The 15,024-nt window shown below is 34.3% G+C and overlaps 2 protein-coding genes across 3 annotated transcripts; one reads left to right on the top strand and one right to left on the bottom strand.

The window, feature by feature from the left end:
* The first annotated feature begins 1,146 nt into the window (after positions 1–1,146).
* On the top strand, positions 1,147–6,672 carry LOC105110992 (uncharacterized). Its single transcript, XM_011006215.1, has 8 exons — positions 1,147–1,450; positions 1,605–1,966; positions 3,603–3,697; positions 3,783–3,899; positions 4,064–4,882; positions 5,218–5,434; positions 5,574–6,486; positions 6,519–6,672. Exons 2-7 carry the CDS (start codon positions 1,672–1,674, stop codon positions 6,038–6,040), a joined length of 2,010 nt encoding a protein of 669 aa, XP_011004517.1. The 5' UTR covers positions 1,147–1,450; positions 1,605–1,671; the 3' UTR covers positions 6,041–6,486; positions 6,519–6,672.
* A 382-nt stretch (positions 6,673–7,054) lies between these two features.
* Positions 7,055–12,379, bottom strand: LOC105110990 (transcriptional adapter ADA2b). 2 transcript variants are annotated; one of them, XM_011006214.1, is made up of 14 exons: positions 11,983–12,379; positions 11,809–11,893; positions 11,465–11,520; positions 10,817–10,995; positions 10,395–10,460; positions 10,189–10,314; positions 10,027–10,102; positions 9,577–9,640; positions 9,437–9,492; positions 9,222–9,335; positions 8,728–8,950; positions 8,220–8,430; positions 7,746–8,012; positions 7,055–7,502 (listed from the first exon to the last, which is right to left on the bottom strand). In XM_011006214.1, the coding sequence occupies exons 2-14, from the start codon at positions 11,859–11,861 to the stop codon at positions 7,311–7,313; spliced, it is 1,683 nt and encodes a 560-aa protein (XP_011004516.1). In that variant the 5' UTR covers positions 11,862–11,893; positions 11,983–12,379; the 3' UTR covers positions 7,055–7,310. The 2 variants fall into 2 exon arrangements, with proteins under 2 accessions (XP_011004516.1, XP_011004515.1); XM_011006213.1 differs by having other exon boundaries at positions 11,809–12,379.
* Positions 12,380–15,024: the final 2,645 nt, after the last annotated feature.

Here is a 15,024-nt window from a genome sequence, read left to right as displayed (position 1 = left end):
AATTTTGTCATTTAATTTAATATTTAAGATTTTAACCTTTAATGATTTGATTTTTAATTTTTATTCTTTATCTTTTTATCAAATTTTTCGTTGTTTTTAATTTTATTATTAAATACATAGTTTTGATTTTGATTTTTTTTAATTTCATCACTTGAGTGTGCTAGTCTCTTTTTCTTAATTTCATGTTTTGATTTTTGAGGATCGAGTGTTGCTATATTTTTCAAATTGTTTTTACAAAATTGATTTATTATTTTTTTAAAATATACTTTCAATGTTTAAGTATTTTTTTTTATGATTTTAAAACATTCATCCGACCCGCAGCTGAACACGTGCAAGCTTTCTAATGTTAACTATATTAGATTATTGATGAATGTTTCTTCAACGTTACTAATAGTTAACCAAGTCTAGTTGAATTGATCCAAAACTTAACTAATTTATTTTCTAACTTTAATTGTATATTTTTAAGTTAAATTAAAGTTAATTAATTTATCGACTTGAGAAGTTAATTCATAATCCTATCACTTTGTCAAATCTCTTTAACTTTTTTTTTTAAAGTTAAATATATTATTTAAAAAAAAATCATTACAATTCAAGCTCATCGTGTAAATCATCGGTAGCTAATAACATTACCAAAATCTGAATTCCTCCCCCATCTCTCCCAGCCTAGCTAAAGGGAAGGGCATATCTTAATTAATTCTAGCAATCAAAACCAATAAGGGAATTTGAAGGTCTAAAATACTTTTTATATATATAAAAATGTGAATTATTATTTATCCCTTTGGTTTTGGAAGCTCAATATTAAATCTCTATATCTTTATATTTTCTTACACAGTCATTGCATTGTTTTTCATGATAATTTAATTGTTTCTACTAATCAATTTAAAATGCATTTAAAAAGGGTTAAATTATTAAAAAAAACAAATTAAGAGCCAACTTTGGAAAATGAATTAACTTATAATTTTCAAAATAAAAGGACTAAATTATAAAATTATTAAACAACAGGGATTAAATTATAATTCATTTTTTAAAGGGGATTTCCTCGGGTTTGAATAAGAAGTGTTGACTTTTTTTTTTTTTTTCTCAACAACATATTACATTGTCTCTTCTTCTTTTATTTTTTCATCAATTTTGTTTGCACTCTTAAGTCTCCTTTTTTTACCCCTTTTTTTTTAAAAAAAATAAATCTTTGCAAAGCAATCTTGAACTCATAACTTCCTTTTTTGGCTGCATTGGTGCCCCTGACCCTAAGCTCTTTGTAACTTCTCAAGCTGAGCGAGACCGGCCCTCTTTGTTTTTTGACTTGGGTTTAGGATTTAAAACTCAAATCTTCTCCTTTTAGTCTCTTTTAAGCTGTTTTGCTTGCAACCCATTTGCTGGCTGCTGCTTGTGTGCTTGATAGAGAGGATAGTTTGGATAAAGTTTGTGTCTTGTGGGAGATTTTTAAGCAAAGGTGAGTTTTTTCTCAAATGGGTTTGGATTATTTTGTGTTTATGTTTATTGTCTTTAACTGGTTTTTTAAGTTTTTTGGGTGGCCATTAGGGTTTTTTGAACCGTGTTTGTTTGGTTAGTATCAAAGATTTATCGCTTGAGATGGTGAATTTCAGGTCAAAATGTTGATAGAAACCATGAAGTTGAGATTTTGAGCTCTTTTGGAGGCTACTTGTGGTCATTATGTCTGTTAGTAATGATGTTTTTGTGGCTTGGGAGGAGCACATTATATGCCATGAACGTGGTAGCCGTGTGGTTCATTATCACTTGAAGGATACATTTGGGGGTTTAGTTCTTGCTGTTATAGGGACTGAGAGGAGTATAAGGCACATGACATATGTAGTTTCTGACGAGTTTTTGGAAGCCTATGGGTCCAATGAGTCCATCAATGCATCTACGAAATGGAGAGCCCGGCGAGAAGTTGTGGACTGGTTGACATCAATGGTGTCAAATGAAGGATCCCCTCTACATGTTTCAAGTACGTACTCTGTGTTACTGGTTATTGGTTATGATTTTGTAGGTTTACATGGAATGATATCGAGGGATTACAGTTCTTACTTTGTAGTTGTATTTGTAATTACATTAAAAGCATTGCCTTGCCAATCTAGTTTTGAGGGTCGAGTATCGCTTTGGGAATAGACTGCATCTAATGTTCTGCTTTACTAATGACACCGGCATGATTTGAATTTCATCGTTACATCTGTGTTAAGTCATTGGATTATGTCCTAGCCTTATCTATTTTGTCGGAGTTGGTCAAGCATTGCCATATTTGGAGATTTAAATTGCACATATTGCAACTCAATTTCTCAAGTTGGAAAACTAATTATGTTGAGATTTTTGTTAGTCATTTGGAAGTACCCTGTGATGTAAACCAATTTTGCATTTTATACCCTACTGGAGCATAGGAACCATGTCCTTAGTTTATCCATTGGTGTAGCCAATATCCTAGGCCATAAATGTCCATTCTCTGCCTTCACACCAGGGTGGATATCATGCCCTTCTTTTAATTACGCATCCAATTTTTTTTTTCTGGATTGTGTTACACGTGTGCTAAGACATATAGCTTTGTGTGTGTGTGAACTCACTCGCACAGTCAAAAAAACAAAATAGCTTGATTTGTCATGAAGCTAATGGGTTACTCTCATAAAAACAGTACTCCACTACTTTATGAGACTTTCAATATAATTACATTCATATGGTTAGCGACCAATGACTTATGGAACCTGAAACATTCAATTTAAAATTAGTTATGTTATGAAACTTAGATTTCCAGCACCCAACTTCCAGTCTTACGAATTTAACGTATTTGGCATGACAAGGAAACTGGCATCTTATTACCTTTTTGTTATGGAAAGCTGAATTATAACAGAGCATCTTTCCATATATGCAGAGGCTGTCTTTCTCGTGTCTTCATGTGTTTGTTTTCATAAGCTCTTCTTATAATCCCATTCTCCATCACATCAGGCATCCTTTTCTTTTTCTTTCTCCTCTCGGTCTCAATTGATTTCACATCAGGGTGAATTCAAAAACTAATGGAAGGCTTATCGGGTGAAATTAATGTTTTATGCTTCAGAAGTATTCATGATAGCTTATGTTAAGATTTTTTATTTTCCTGTAATTATGTTTTTTTCACTGAATGCACATATACATCCTTGAGTTAATGATGAGATGTTATAAGAAAAATTAGATGCCATAATTATGGGCATGAGTGTGTGATTCTGTGTTGCTTCGTCTAGTAATTGTGTGTATCCAAGAAATGGGTAAAGGCAAATACATGGAAATCACATAAGCATAGGCAGCCCCTCACACAATGTATATGATATTTGTAAAATAATGCATTTTTCTGGATTGAAGGATATAATTCTCTGGTCCTCGAGTTTGCTTAATTCATGCCTGTGTTTTGTTTACTAGGTTTGATGTCCAGAGCACTAATTATCATTCTCACTTTTAAGCTCTCCATCTACATATGGTCCTCTTGGTGCATTTTCTTGCATATATCTAATTCTTTTAATTTCAAAGGGCTCGAAGAGTTTTATAAATTTTCTCAGTGGTGGTGTTCACTTTCAACTGTTGGATCGGAAATTTATGAGAAATGCTAAAATCTCTTATGGCAGATGCACAGATAAATGGCTCAGCTCAAGGTTCAGGATCTTTTGGAGTACCAGTGACTGGATTCAATGCTTCGAAAACCTATTTGCCAGTTCGGATGGTATCCACTTATTGTAGTTGTTATGCATAGTTTTTAGATTTTTTAACATTCTTTGTAGTTGTTGACTCTGTCGCTTTGAATTCAGGCTCGAAGCAAATTGAAGGTTCAGAATTCACACATTAAGTGGTTTGGTGCGGCATGGATATGTGCTAAAGAACTCAAGCACTACCCAGCCTTTTTCCGAAATGGGACTACCATAACTGTAAGTGTTAACCCATTGGCTGGTTATTTCTTTTTCTAGTTGCAAACTTATCTTTGTTGAGTGGTGTTACTTTTCTTCATCCTTCTGCACATTTGTCCTCATAAATTATTATTATTATTAGTGGTAGTGGTAGTGACATTTTTTAAACAAAATTTGATGGTCAGGTCCATTCCTTCGTATTTATAATGGCTGAAGAACAAGGCCGCTACCTTGGATACCTGGAAGATATGTATGAAGACAAAAAGGGGCAGAAGAAGGTAAAGGTGCGGTGGTTTCACCATAACCAGGAAGTCAGGGGTGTAATTCCTCAACTGAATCCACACCCCCAAGAAGTTTTCATCACACCTAATGTCCAAGTGATCAGTGCAGAGTATATTGATTGCCCAGCAACAGTCTTGACGCCCCGACATTATGATAAATGTATGGCTGGTGTTTCACATACATCAACATCCGGTGTCCACATGTGCTTTAGGCAGTTTAAAAACAACAAGATCAAGCCATTTGCTCTTACTAAATTGCATGGATACTCTAATCAAGCAATCCTCTCTACTTTGGATGGATCTATTGTCCCTAAGAAAAAGGTTAGGTATGATAATCTGTACAAGGAAGACGAGGAAGAATTGACCCATGATAACCCTACCAGTGTAGGTAGCAAGAGACGTAGAACATCCAAGGAGCAAGACAGACTTGAGAGTGGATCAGGTCTCAGAAATTGGGCATGTGGAAACCAGACAGCAAAATGTAAATCAGGATACCCGAAACTGAAGCTACGGTTATCAAAGGTTTCCATGGGAGTTGAGTTTGTTATACCCCAGTCCAAATGTTCTGCTTCTTTCAAAGTGAATGAAAAGATAGAGATGCTCTGCCAAGATAGTGGGATTCGAGGCTGCTGGTTTAGATGTAAGGTGTTGCAGTCCTCTCAGAAGCATCTGAAAGTTCAATATGAAGATGTCCAGTATGTGGAGGGATCTGGAAATCTAGAGGTATGCAAATTCTCTTGTATCTCCTATTTGATACTGACAATCAGTAAATTTTGGCGGTGGCAGGCGAAAACATTTGGTAGGATCATCGCATTGCCTAATTCTACACCTCTTCCTCGAAAGAAGAGGTTGTATGTTTGAAATTTGAATGCCCCTCCCCAAATTATCAGAACTTTCTATTAGACCCATGCCTCGGAGTGATCATCAAAAAATATTTTGAGTCTTTAGTATTGTCATATGGGAGTGCATTACTTGGTCAGAAAAATCTTAACATTTTTCATTCTCTTTGAAGCTAACCTTTAATAGACTTAATTTTTGGAATTTTTATTGTGTCATAGGAATGGGTCCCTGCTTCCAGAGTGGCTGCTCCTGATAAACTTGGCATGAGATGTTTAGGTCGCAAGACAATCCGGCCACATCCTCAAAATCATTCTACTGACTGTATTTTTGAGGTTGGAGCCCCAGTTGATGCATGGTGGAGTGATGGATGGTGGGAGGGTGTTGTATCAGGAGTTGACATTTCTGGGAGTGATTGCCTGCTAGTTTACCTCCCTGGTATGGTACTGTATGGCAATATTAGATACATGTCTTTCTTATTTTTTAATCATATTCATCATCTGGCATGAGATGCACTCGCTCATGCATTTCTATTTTAATTATGTTTGTTAGTAACCATGGTTAATGATGCTATTAGGTGAAGGCAAGTTCCTGACTGTCCCAAGGAAGAATGTGAGAAGTTCCCGAGATTGGGTTGATAACAGATGGGTTGATGTAATGGCAAAGCCTGATATACTCCATCATCTATCTGCAGATGCATTTTCTATCGTTAAGCTTGAGGCACGAGAGTGTGATACTGCTGCATCACTGGAGCACAAATTTGTCAAAACTTCCAGACTTGAATCTATTGAAGAAGATGAACCCTTACCTGGTTCAGTTGTGTCTGGTGATCTCAAAAATGTTAAGGAGGTCTATTCGAGACAGAGGCATGGTGTAAATGAGAAGGATGAACTAAAAACACATGGAGCTGTTGTTGATGATGATGTTGGTGGTGATTTTCATCATGAGGAGAAAGCAAACAATGTTGCTACCGCTGCTTATGTTGACAATGGTGGTGAAGATAGCTCTGGCAATAACACAGTTTCTCTTGGACGAAGATCTTAAATCTGTTAACAAGATAAGTGAAGCAGCAAAAACTTTATAAACAATCACCCAAGTTCCATTAATAGATGACATAGCTAGAGTGAAGTTTTAACTGTGAAGGTGGGTTAGATGGCTTCCTGTGTATAAAGATAGAGAGAGGGTTGTCACAGCTACAAGAGTCAGATGAACTGCAAGTCATCTCCAACTTCTAGCGAGTTGGCAGGTATATAGTAATATGAGTACCAACTTTTACTGAAATCAACTTAGTGTCATAAGACGTTGGGTTTACAACTTTGATGGAATCAAGTCAAGCTAGGCAGTAGCTCAGTTCAATCATAGGATAGTTTATGAGTTGGTTTCAGTTGAATCTTAAGATAGCTTTAAGTGTCGGTTTGCACCATGCTGGGAATGCTGGTGATGCATGTGCAACTTGAGAATTGCTCTTTTGTGTCGTGTAGGCTTATATTATGTGCAACTTTATGAACTGCATTTAAGTCAAACAGTGTGTTTGCAACTTTATGAACTGCATTTAAGTCAAATAGGCTTATGTTTTACTGTGTAGTTTATAAGGTTTAGCTGTAAAGGTTACAAGGTTGTTTTTGTTTGGAAAAGAAATAGAAATGTAGTTGTTTTTTCAACTGCCTTTCTTCATACGTTTTTGTCTAGGCATTCGCTTCATTTTGTTTATGATACCCAAAAACCCATCCCAGATTTTCCTGTCCAGTTAGCTCTCTAGCCTAGGTTGAACGAGAGAATGCTTGGATAGGCCTAATTGGTTGCTCCATAACCTTCTCAGCACTGCTTGGATGTGAAAAAATGCCCTAATGTTGATTTGTTCGTGTGCTTGTTTAATCTTTCATTTTATGTGATGCAGAGCTAATTTTGTCGGTTTGGCAAGTGAGAACATGATGATAACGTAGTAACATTCGTAGTCTATTTATTTCCTCCATTTTCAAGAAAATCTTACTCTCCATTTTGGCTCTTTGACCATGATGTGCTGTAAAACTTTTGAAATGAAATCTTTACACATAACTGGGGGAATCAATATTTTTATGGAATTGATAGAGCAAGTTAGCAAATGACTATCATGGAATTAAGCATGAAGGGGGTATGGTTTTGCCTTCCAGGATGGTATGAATTCCATGAATTGGTACGCTAGTCTACTTGGTACATGTGCACTGGCGAAATTGATGCAAGTTTAGAAAGGCTAAGGTAAAGCCTATTTTTATTTCTTTAAAAGAAAATGTCCACAACATAATTAAAGAAAATTGAGGACAAGCATTAATGAGCATCAAGGTTGAGCAATCCCCTTCTTCACAAGCATATCATACACCCCATCAACTTTGCTTGCTTCAATCTTGAACAAGGGGTGAGCATCTGATTTCTTAGTGATGTTACCGCTGAAGATCTCTTTGGTCATGACCTCTTGCATCTTGAGGTAAACAGGAGGAGGTAAGTGAATCTCACGGCATAGTCCTTTTTCCTGCCGGCGCATTAAAGTTAGCAACCTCAATGGCAATCCCAAAGACATTATACTTGGGAATTCACAATGAAGCCTCAAGGGCAGTGCATGACATCGTTGGACAATTCTTTTTCCATTTAACTTAAGGAATGATGAATGCTCAGCAATAAGATGTTTGTTGTTGGTGCACAACAAAGAACCAGATCGGGCATTGTTTACAAATGTTGATGAAGAGAAGCTACCAACCAGGGATTTCATACTTACAGTTTCAGATAGTAGCTGCGTTTCATAAAAGCCTGTTGTGTCCAAACCATTGGCATAGCTAGCAGAGCCCTGTCCTACAGGTCTAGTACTTGAATCCTTCCTAACAGACTCTGAAGGAATAAATGCATTGGAAGCACCATGATTGCTAGGACCAACCAGAGCATTGTCTTTCAGTCTACTGGAATTTTCCTCGGCTTCTTTTTTCCTCTTCTGCTCAAGGTATCTGTCCGCCTCAGCTGCTGTGCGGCAACCAGCTAGTTGAGCTTCCTGCATAGTTACAGCAACATGAGTTACCATTAAGCATATCATTCACATACAGAAGTACATGTTCTTCAGTGTGAGTGGCAATTTTTCTGTTCAAATCAGTGCCTGCCAAATCCTGTTTATACAGGACATAGCAGCCAGTATTATTTATTTCAAGGGATAAAGTGAATCAAGTAATATGAAGGTGCATTTTCAGAATAAATCAAAAACCTTCAGCTCTTCGATCCTTTTAAGCATCCGATGCTCTTCAACAACAACCTGAAGCAATTCCTCATGCTCTTCCTTGGAATGAAAACGCATGAAAGGGTCATAACGCCGACATAATGCCCTCTCTTCTGGAGTCAAGTCCTTTTCAAAAGGACTTGGTTGCAGCAGATTTCTTTCTAGTATGAAATCTTTTCTGCGCTTTCTCTCGTCGAGCCTGTCAACATCCAGCAAGGCTAAATAATTGTGAGATGAAATTAAACAGAATGACAGATACATTTGGTATAAGCAAGCAACTTGGCAGTATATCTTTTAACATTCAAAACAAAAATTCAGCAGTAGAATTGTAGGTCAAATATGTTTGCTCTGTGATTTTATTTTCATTCCCCTTCAGTTTATGCACCTTTCACCTTAATGCCTAAAGGTATAGCTCCCTAATCCTCCCATGGGAACAAGCATGATGTAGCAAAGTTCGTTCAGACTAACAAACATAGCCAATTCATTTACTACCTACCGCTTTGAATATATATGCAGCACTCGCAATTTCAGCTCCCGCTCTTCCTCAGTGTCAGTATCTTTAAATTCCATCTCAGCTAGCAAATGCTCAGCATCATTATCATATTCAGGATCAAATTCCTGCCTCTTGGGGTTATAACCGCTCAACTCCATTAAAGATGGACCCTCACTCCCAGAGGAATTCGGTTTCTTCCCTTTAGCATTTCGGTCCACCTGAGGATCTGCCACCAACAAAAACCATGATGACTAACTGATCCTCCATAGAATTGTTCACATATCGAGTAAGCAGACAATAACATAGTACTATCCTACAAATTAGAAGCAGGGAAGCAACAAATTTCAATGAGCAACAACATCCAAATCACATCAATTTCAATTATATCAGATGAAAGAGATTATTTTCAAAACAATCAAGCATCTAGAGGACAATGACAACAGCAACAACAATCACCTACTAGAAGCAATTTTGATAAGAAAAGTCATGTATCAAACCTTCCACTTTAACAACATTAGGTCCATCTTTAACCCGAGCAATGCTAGATGCCTTCTTATTAGCAGCTGTTGCTGCAGAGTTTGTGGTAGTAGGACGGCCAGCAGATTCTACCTCTGAAGGTTCAAAAAACAAGGATTCATTCGTTGCGGAAATGACATTATTTCAATTCATCTTCATGAAACATCTAGTTATTTGAGATATTATTCAAACTCACCTGAATTTAATGTTGATAATCGGCCAGAGGAACCTCCTTTATGCATTTCTTCGACTCTAAGTTAATCAAGGAAATTGGTAGAGGCATGTTTAATAGGTGATCAGATATAAATTATTAAGAGAAAAGAATGGAAACCGTACTTCACTCTTGAAGGAGAAAATGGAGATTCTTCCTTCAAAGTAAGATCCCCAAGCATGGCAGCACCTATAAATCATACATGATTTGTGATCAAAATTTCTTTTCAAAAGGTCATAGTTCAAGAATTTGTATATCAACAGTAAGTAACACAAAATGACCACGAGTGGCTTGTTCACCACTGAAGTAGGTTTTGCTTCCTACTTCAGCAGAAAATCCGTTGCTTTTATGCTAGGAAACAACAAGTTGAAACTAAGGCACACTAGAGCACCCTGCACAATGTATATCAGGAACCGCAGGTACAAGGAAAAATTCTAACCAGTACTGGGGATCAAAATATTAGCTTCACACCAAAGAACAAACTAAAATAAAGTTCCACCTAGGAAGCAGAAGTAGAAGAAAAATACGAAAACAACTATTGGTAGAGATATATAATGGTAAGCATTAACACAAACCTTTTTTGTCCTCACTATATCCCTTGGCCATAGCAAGAAGTTCCTTTCTATTTTTCCCAACAACAAGCGACATGTCCTGAAAAGAAGAAAAATGTTCAATTTTATCTTCTTCTACTTAACTCAGAAACAGCTTGAAAAGAGAAGAGTTTTTCTATATCTTACCGGGAGAGGGAAGTACTGGGATTGCATGTAAACACCATTATAGTGGTCAATACATGTGTCTTTACTCTTTGTTCCCACGTGCTCAGCAATTTCTGCCCAGTTCCCCAATCCATACATTTCAATTCCCTAAAGATCAACAGCATATCAGAATTACCTTGCAATGAGCACTAAAATTACAAACTAAAAAAGAAAGTTAAACCAAACACCTCTAGAAGCAGTATTTCTTCATCTGCATTCCAGTCAGGGCAAATAAGCGGGAAAGATAAATTATCCTGTAGAAATGAAAATACATAAAAAATCATCTTGCCAGCTTTCTAATGTTATAGATTGAACATTATGCCCACATAAGAATTGAGACTTATAGGTATTCCAACTAATTAAACCATGAAGAAACAAATGCAATAAATAAGTGAGCATTTGCTAACATGAGAAAGAACAGTTCAAGTATAGTACAGTTATTAAATACTAAATAGAGATGCAACAGGAAAGCCAAAATTTCCTCAATATCTCATCAAACAAACCAGTAAGGTTCCCGTGCTGATACAGGGACAAGCTCAATTCCAGATTAAAAAGGAACAATGAACAGAAGCATGCAAAATAACAAGTTGGCAAGTGGAGAAGCACTGACCATAACCCTGTAAGGGTGATTGCTTTTATGAGGTGTAACCTCAGCTCCTACAGAGAAGCACTCTAAGCATAGGTCAAAATCAGGGCACATAGCGCATTTGATACGGGTCTTCCCTGTTATATCTTTATTGCAATAATTGCAATGGTATAATGCCTTTTTCCCATCACCACTTCCTTGGCCTGGGCACATTAAAAAGTAAAGAAGAAAACAAAGAAAAAGGTCATCAAGATGAGGAGGAAAACAAAATCAATCATCCTTAGGATGCATAGAGATCATATGCATGATGGTACTTAGAAGAACAAAGAATTTGAGTAATAACAGCAGCATCAATTTTCGTGACGTCTTTGAAATATTATTCTGTAATCAGTACCACCTTAACTATCTATAAGCCTCTGACAATTACAGTTTTTAAAACCCTATTAGAGAACAACTACAAGACACTCATAGATTTCATGTTCAGAATAGGACTCGAACTTGTGTTTTGTATTCTACGAACTGCTCATTAAGTAATCAATGCTTTAGATGAAACAATGCTGTAAGATGATGCTCCATTATACTGTGTTACAGGTAATCATGAAAAAAATTGCTGTGAAATTTCAAATCTAAAAAATTTATCATTTTTAATTTCCCACAAGGATGAAAAATTACCAGCCAATAAAGATTCGGAATTATCTCCACTTGCCGCATTCTTCTTCCTTCTTGATCTGCAATGCCATCAAGATATACTATACTCATATAGCCAAAATTGATACTCAGTAATCACATAAACAAAAGTAATAAGAGACCATCTACATTAACCACCTTCAATTATGCAGAGACGAATTCTACATTACTAAATTCTATCAAATGACACTTCAAATTCATTTCCATTTTCCATCTTACTGATTAACATTACAAAGCACGCAAAAGTAACACCAACAAAAACAGAAAATAAAACAATCTAAAAACTGAATCAGAAACCAAGAAAGCAAACAACTTCAAAAAACACAAACCTCTGAGTAGGGTCTTCATCATTAGAGTGAAAATTCCCTCGAGAACGACCCATTTGTTTCTGTAATCGAGAAAGCTCACGAGTACCTGTATATGTTTTGGTATATAAAACAAATAAGACAGACCAACCAAAAACCTGGTATTGATAGACCCAGAAAAACCCTAACAGTGCACACCTCAAAAAAGGTTGAACATCCAAAATTATGAATGAAAATCAGACATGTAAGGATAATTTACGAATGGGAAATAATGGGTTAGAATCAAAATTGAGATAACACAAATGGGTTGGTGTCAAAATCTAGACTTTTTCAGATTTTTTGCATTTTCTTGAGGATTTTGGATAAAGATTGTTCTGATGATGATTTTAAAATTGTGGGCGTTGTATAGTTTGGTAAAATCTGGATAGTCCTTGCCATGCATGTAAGAAAAACAGCTTGGAATAATATGTGAGTGTTGTAAGTGAGGTCTACTATCAGTTCTGAGGTTTTATTGCTATATATTTGCAATACTAGCAACTATGACTGGTCTGTTTGTTTCGCGAGAAAATTAAGGTGCCGGTCAGAGAAAAAAATGTGTGCTGTGTGGTTTTTTACCCACGCCTTTTCCAAGGTGGGGTCTACTTGGTCTGAAAAAACTATTATATTATAATTTCTATTTTGCGGAGTAAATTCATAGAAATTTAAGGTTATGTTTGTTTTTATGGTTTAATTATATTTAAAAAAATTTAGTTTTTTTGAGTTTTTAAATTACTTTAATATTTTAATGTTATAAATAAATAATCATGGTTTAATTATATTTAAAAAAAATTAGTTTTTTTGAGTTTTTAAATTATTTTAATATTTTAATGTTATAAATAAATAAATAAAATATTAATTTGATGCAAGTGATTTTTTTTAAAAGCAACCTTTACTTGTAATTTTAAATATGCTCTAATTTAAACTGTTAAAAAGGAAAAAGTCAAATAAATAGTACTAAATTAAAAATGCCGAATATAATGGGTGGCATTTTTAAAATTCAAGTGAAAAATTTACTTTCATTCTTTTTATTTTAAATTAATATATTTTTAACTCTTGATATTTTAAAATTTTAATTGTTGTACAAAATTTTATTGAAGTGGTCAAAATTAAAATGATTAATTTTGATATTTAATGAGAAAAATTCCACTTGGGTTATATATGTCTTTCTTATTATTTTTTATGATAGATTTGAACTCTAAAATTTTATTATTTCAAGTTGATTTTAGATATTAGAACTATTTTTGGGTTGTTTGAGGTTATGGATGGATTTATTAATGTAGGTAAGGTGTTTTTTTAGATATTTTGAATTTATTTTTAAGCAAAAAAAAACTCATGGTCTGAGTTTTTAGTCTTTGGTCACCTAAAATTGGTCCACTAAGTGATACGTTACTCTTTTTTTTTTAATAAGAGGCGGATAACAATCTATTGCATCTTGAAGAAAAAAAATTAAAGCACGTCCAGACACAAAGATCCAAGCTTAAAGGTTGATATAGCTGAGTTTTTTCTAAGTTAAAGAGTGTTGAGCCACCCAAGACAGACATGTGTGTCATGATTTTTTTTCATTTTATTCTTCTTCTTTAATTTTCATCCTTTGATGTAGGTTTTTTATTGATTTTTTTAATGGCTATGTTTTCAATTTTGATAATTTTCTAACAATTTCTTATGATTTTTTTTAATATAATATGATTAATTTTTACTTAATTTACAAATAAGATTTCAATATATATATATATATATATATATATATATATATTAGAAGACATTCCTTCTCCGTGAAAGCACATCAATGTTTTTCTTTAATTTTATGCAATCGTTTTCCTATGTGTCTTTTGTTTTTGATTGTTTTGTTAAATAAAACATTAACTCCAAGAAATAAAGCCATTAGATACAATCAAAATTATAACCCAATATTAAATATCTACATTTATATTCATCTTTCAACTTTTTAACTTTGTCTTCGGTTAAATAACATTTAGTTTTTATTTGGTTTTTCACATAAATTGATAACATTTTTTCTAATATGAGCAACCTTGAATAATATTTGTTTTTTTTATTGTTTTATATGTGTCTATTTCTATTATTAATTGATCAAATGAAAATTTGATTCTAATAAACAAAATTATTAAATACAACTAGATACATGATCTATATTACAAAACTTAGTTCATTAGGTACCAGCTCGAGTCAGGTTGGATGACATTAAGCCATTAAGGATAGATCATTAAGGAAAAGTGGTTATGTGGCTATGCATCTGGGTTCACATTGAAATAATTATTGAGTAAATCTTTTTTTGAATTACCATACAATCCATTATGAACACGTGAAATGGAAAACAAGTTCATTTCACAAACAAGATAATATTAAAAAATGAGGTCCATTATTTGCAATTATCTTTTTAAATTGATTGAAATCTTTTCGATTGACTATGAGGGTCTTGTCATTTTTCTTCTTCTTCAGTAGATATTGTTTCTATCCAAATTTCTTTCTTGTATAAAAATATTACACTTGGACAAGTTTAATATTGCCTGATATGACTTGATTCCTCTCTGTAACCATGGAGGCCACAGTTTTTTATGTGCCTTCCTCATTCTTTTTTGTTTCTTGTTTAGATGGATTGCATAAAATCTAAAAGTGGGATTTAAAGTAAAGTTTCTTATGAAGTTGCCTTTCATAGAAAACTTCACAACTTAACAAGTTCAACACTACTACACCATGCCTTTAAAGATCTAACTAAAGTTACTAAACATGGGCCTTTGATGCATCTTTAACTAAGTGAAAGTTTTGTAATTGTAATATCATCGTCAAAGATGGTTAGAGAGGTGTCGAAGACTAATGATATTATCCTTGCTTAGAGGCTAGAAAGACTTGCCTTTTAAATTTTAAAATTTGGGATAAAAGATATTGCCTTCTTTCTATAAGGTGATTACTTGAGGTAAATAAGGAAAAATTGTATAATGGAACTCTTAATTCCTAAGATAATTCTCCGTTATTCAACATGACGAGGTTTCAAAACTCATTAAGTCCATTTAGGCATTCACAAGAAGATTGATAGATTTTAATGAAAATATTTTCTTTTTAACAAGTGTAATAACTTGTAAAACAGTATTGGGGAACTAATGAAAATACCAAGATGCAATGATATCACTCACCAAGGAAGGATCTTATTTGACATGAGGTTTCAATATGGTAGACTTATATCTT

The sequence above is a fragment of the Populus euphratica genome, unplaced genomic scaffold, assembly GCF_000495115.2.
Source record: "Populus euphratica unplaced genomic scaffold, PopEup_1.0 scaffold389.1, whole genome shotgun sequence".
Lineage (NCBI taxonomy): Eukaryota > Viridiplantae > Streptophyta > Magnoliopsida > Malpighiales > Salicaceae > Populus > Populus euphratica.
Note: the sequence above shows the minus strand (reverse complement) of the source record. Positions and strands in the feature narration are given on the sequence as shown.

Bases quoted from the DNA above. Each gene is read 5' to 3' on its own strand.
- LOC105110992 (XM_011006215.1), top strand. From the start codon at position 1,672: ATGTCTGTTAGTAATGATGTTTTTGTGGCTTGGGAGGAGCACATTATA. The intron at 3,698-3,782 runs GTATCCACTTAT...CTTTGAATTCAG, and splicing joins CCTATTTGCCAGTTCGGATG to GCTCGAAGCAAATTGAAGGT. The intron at 4,883-5,217 runs GTATGCAAATTC...ATTGTGTCATAG, and splicing joins AGGGATCTGGAAATCTAGAG to GAATGGGTCCCTGCTTCCAG.
- LOC105110990 (XM_011006213.1), bottom strand. From the start codon at position 11,861: ATGGGTCGTTCTCGAGGGAATTTTCACTCTAATGATGAAGACCCTACT. The intron at 9,493-9,576 runs GTACGGTTTCCA...TGATTAACTTAG, and splicing joins TTTTCTCCTTCAAGAGTGAA to AGTCGAAGAAATGCATAAAG. The intron at 8,431-8,727 runs GTAGGTAGTAAA...GGATGTTGACAG, and splicing joins CTGCATATATATTCAAAGCG to GCTCGACGAGAGAAAGCGCA.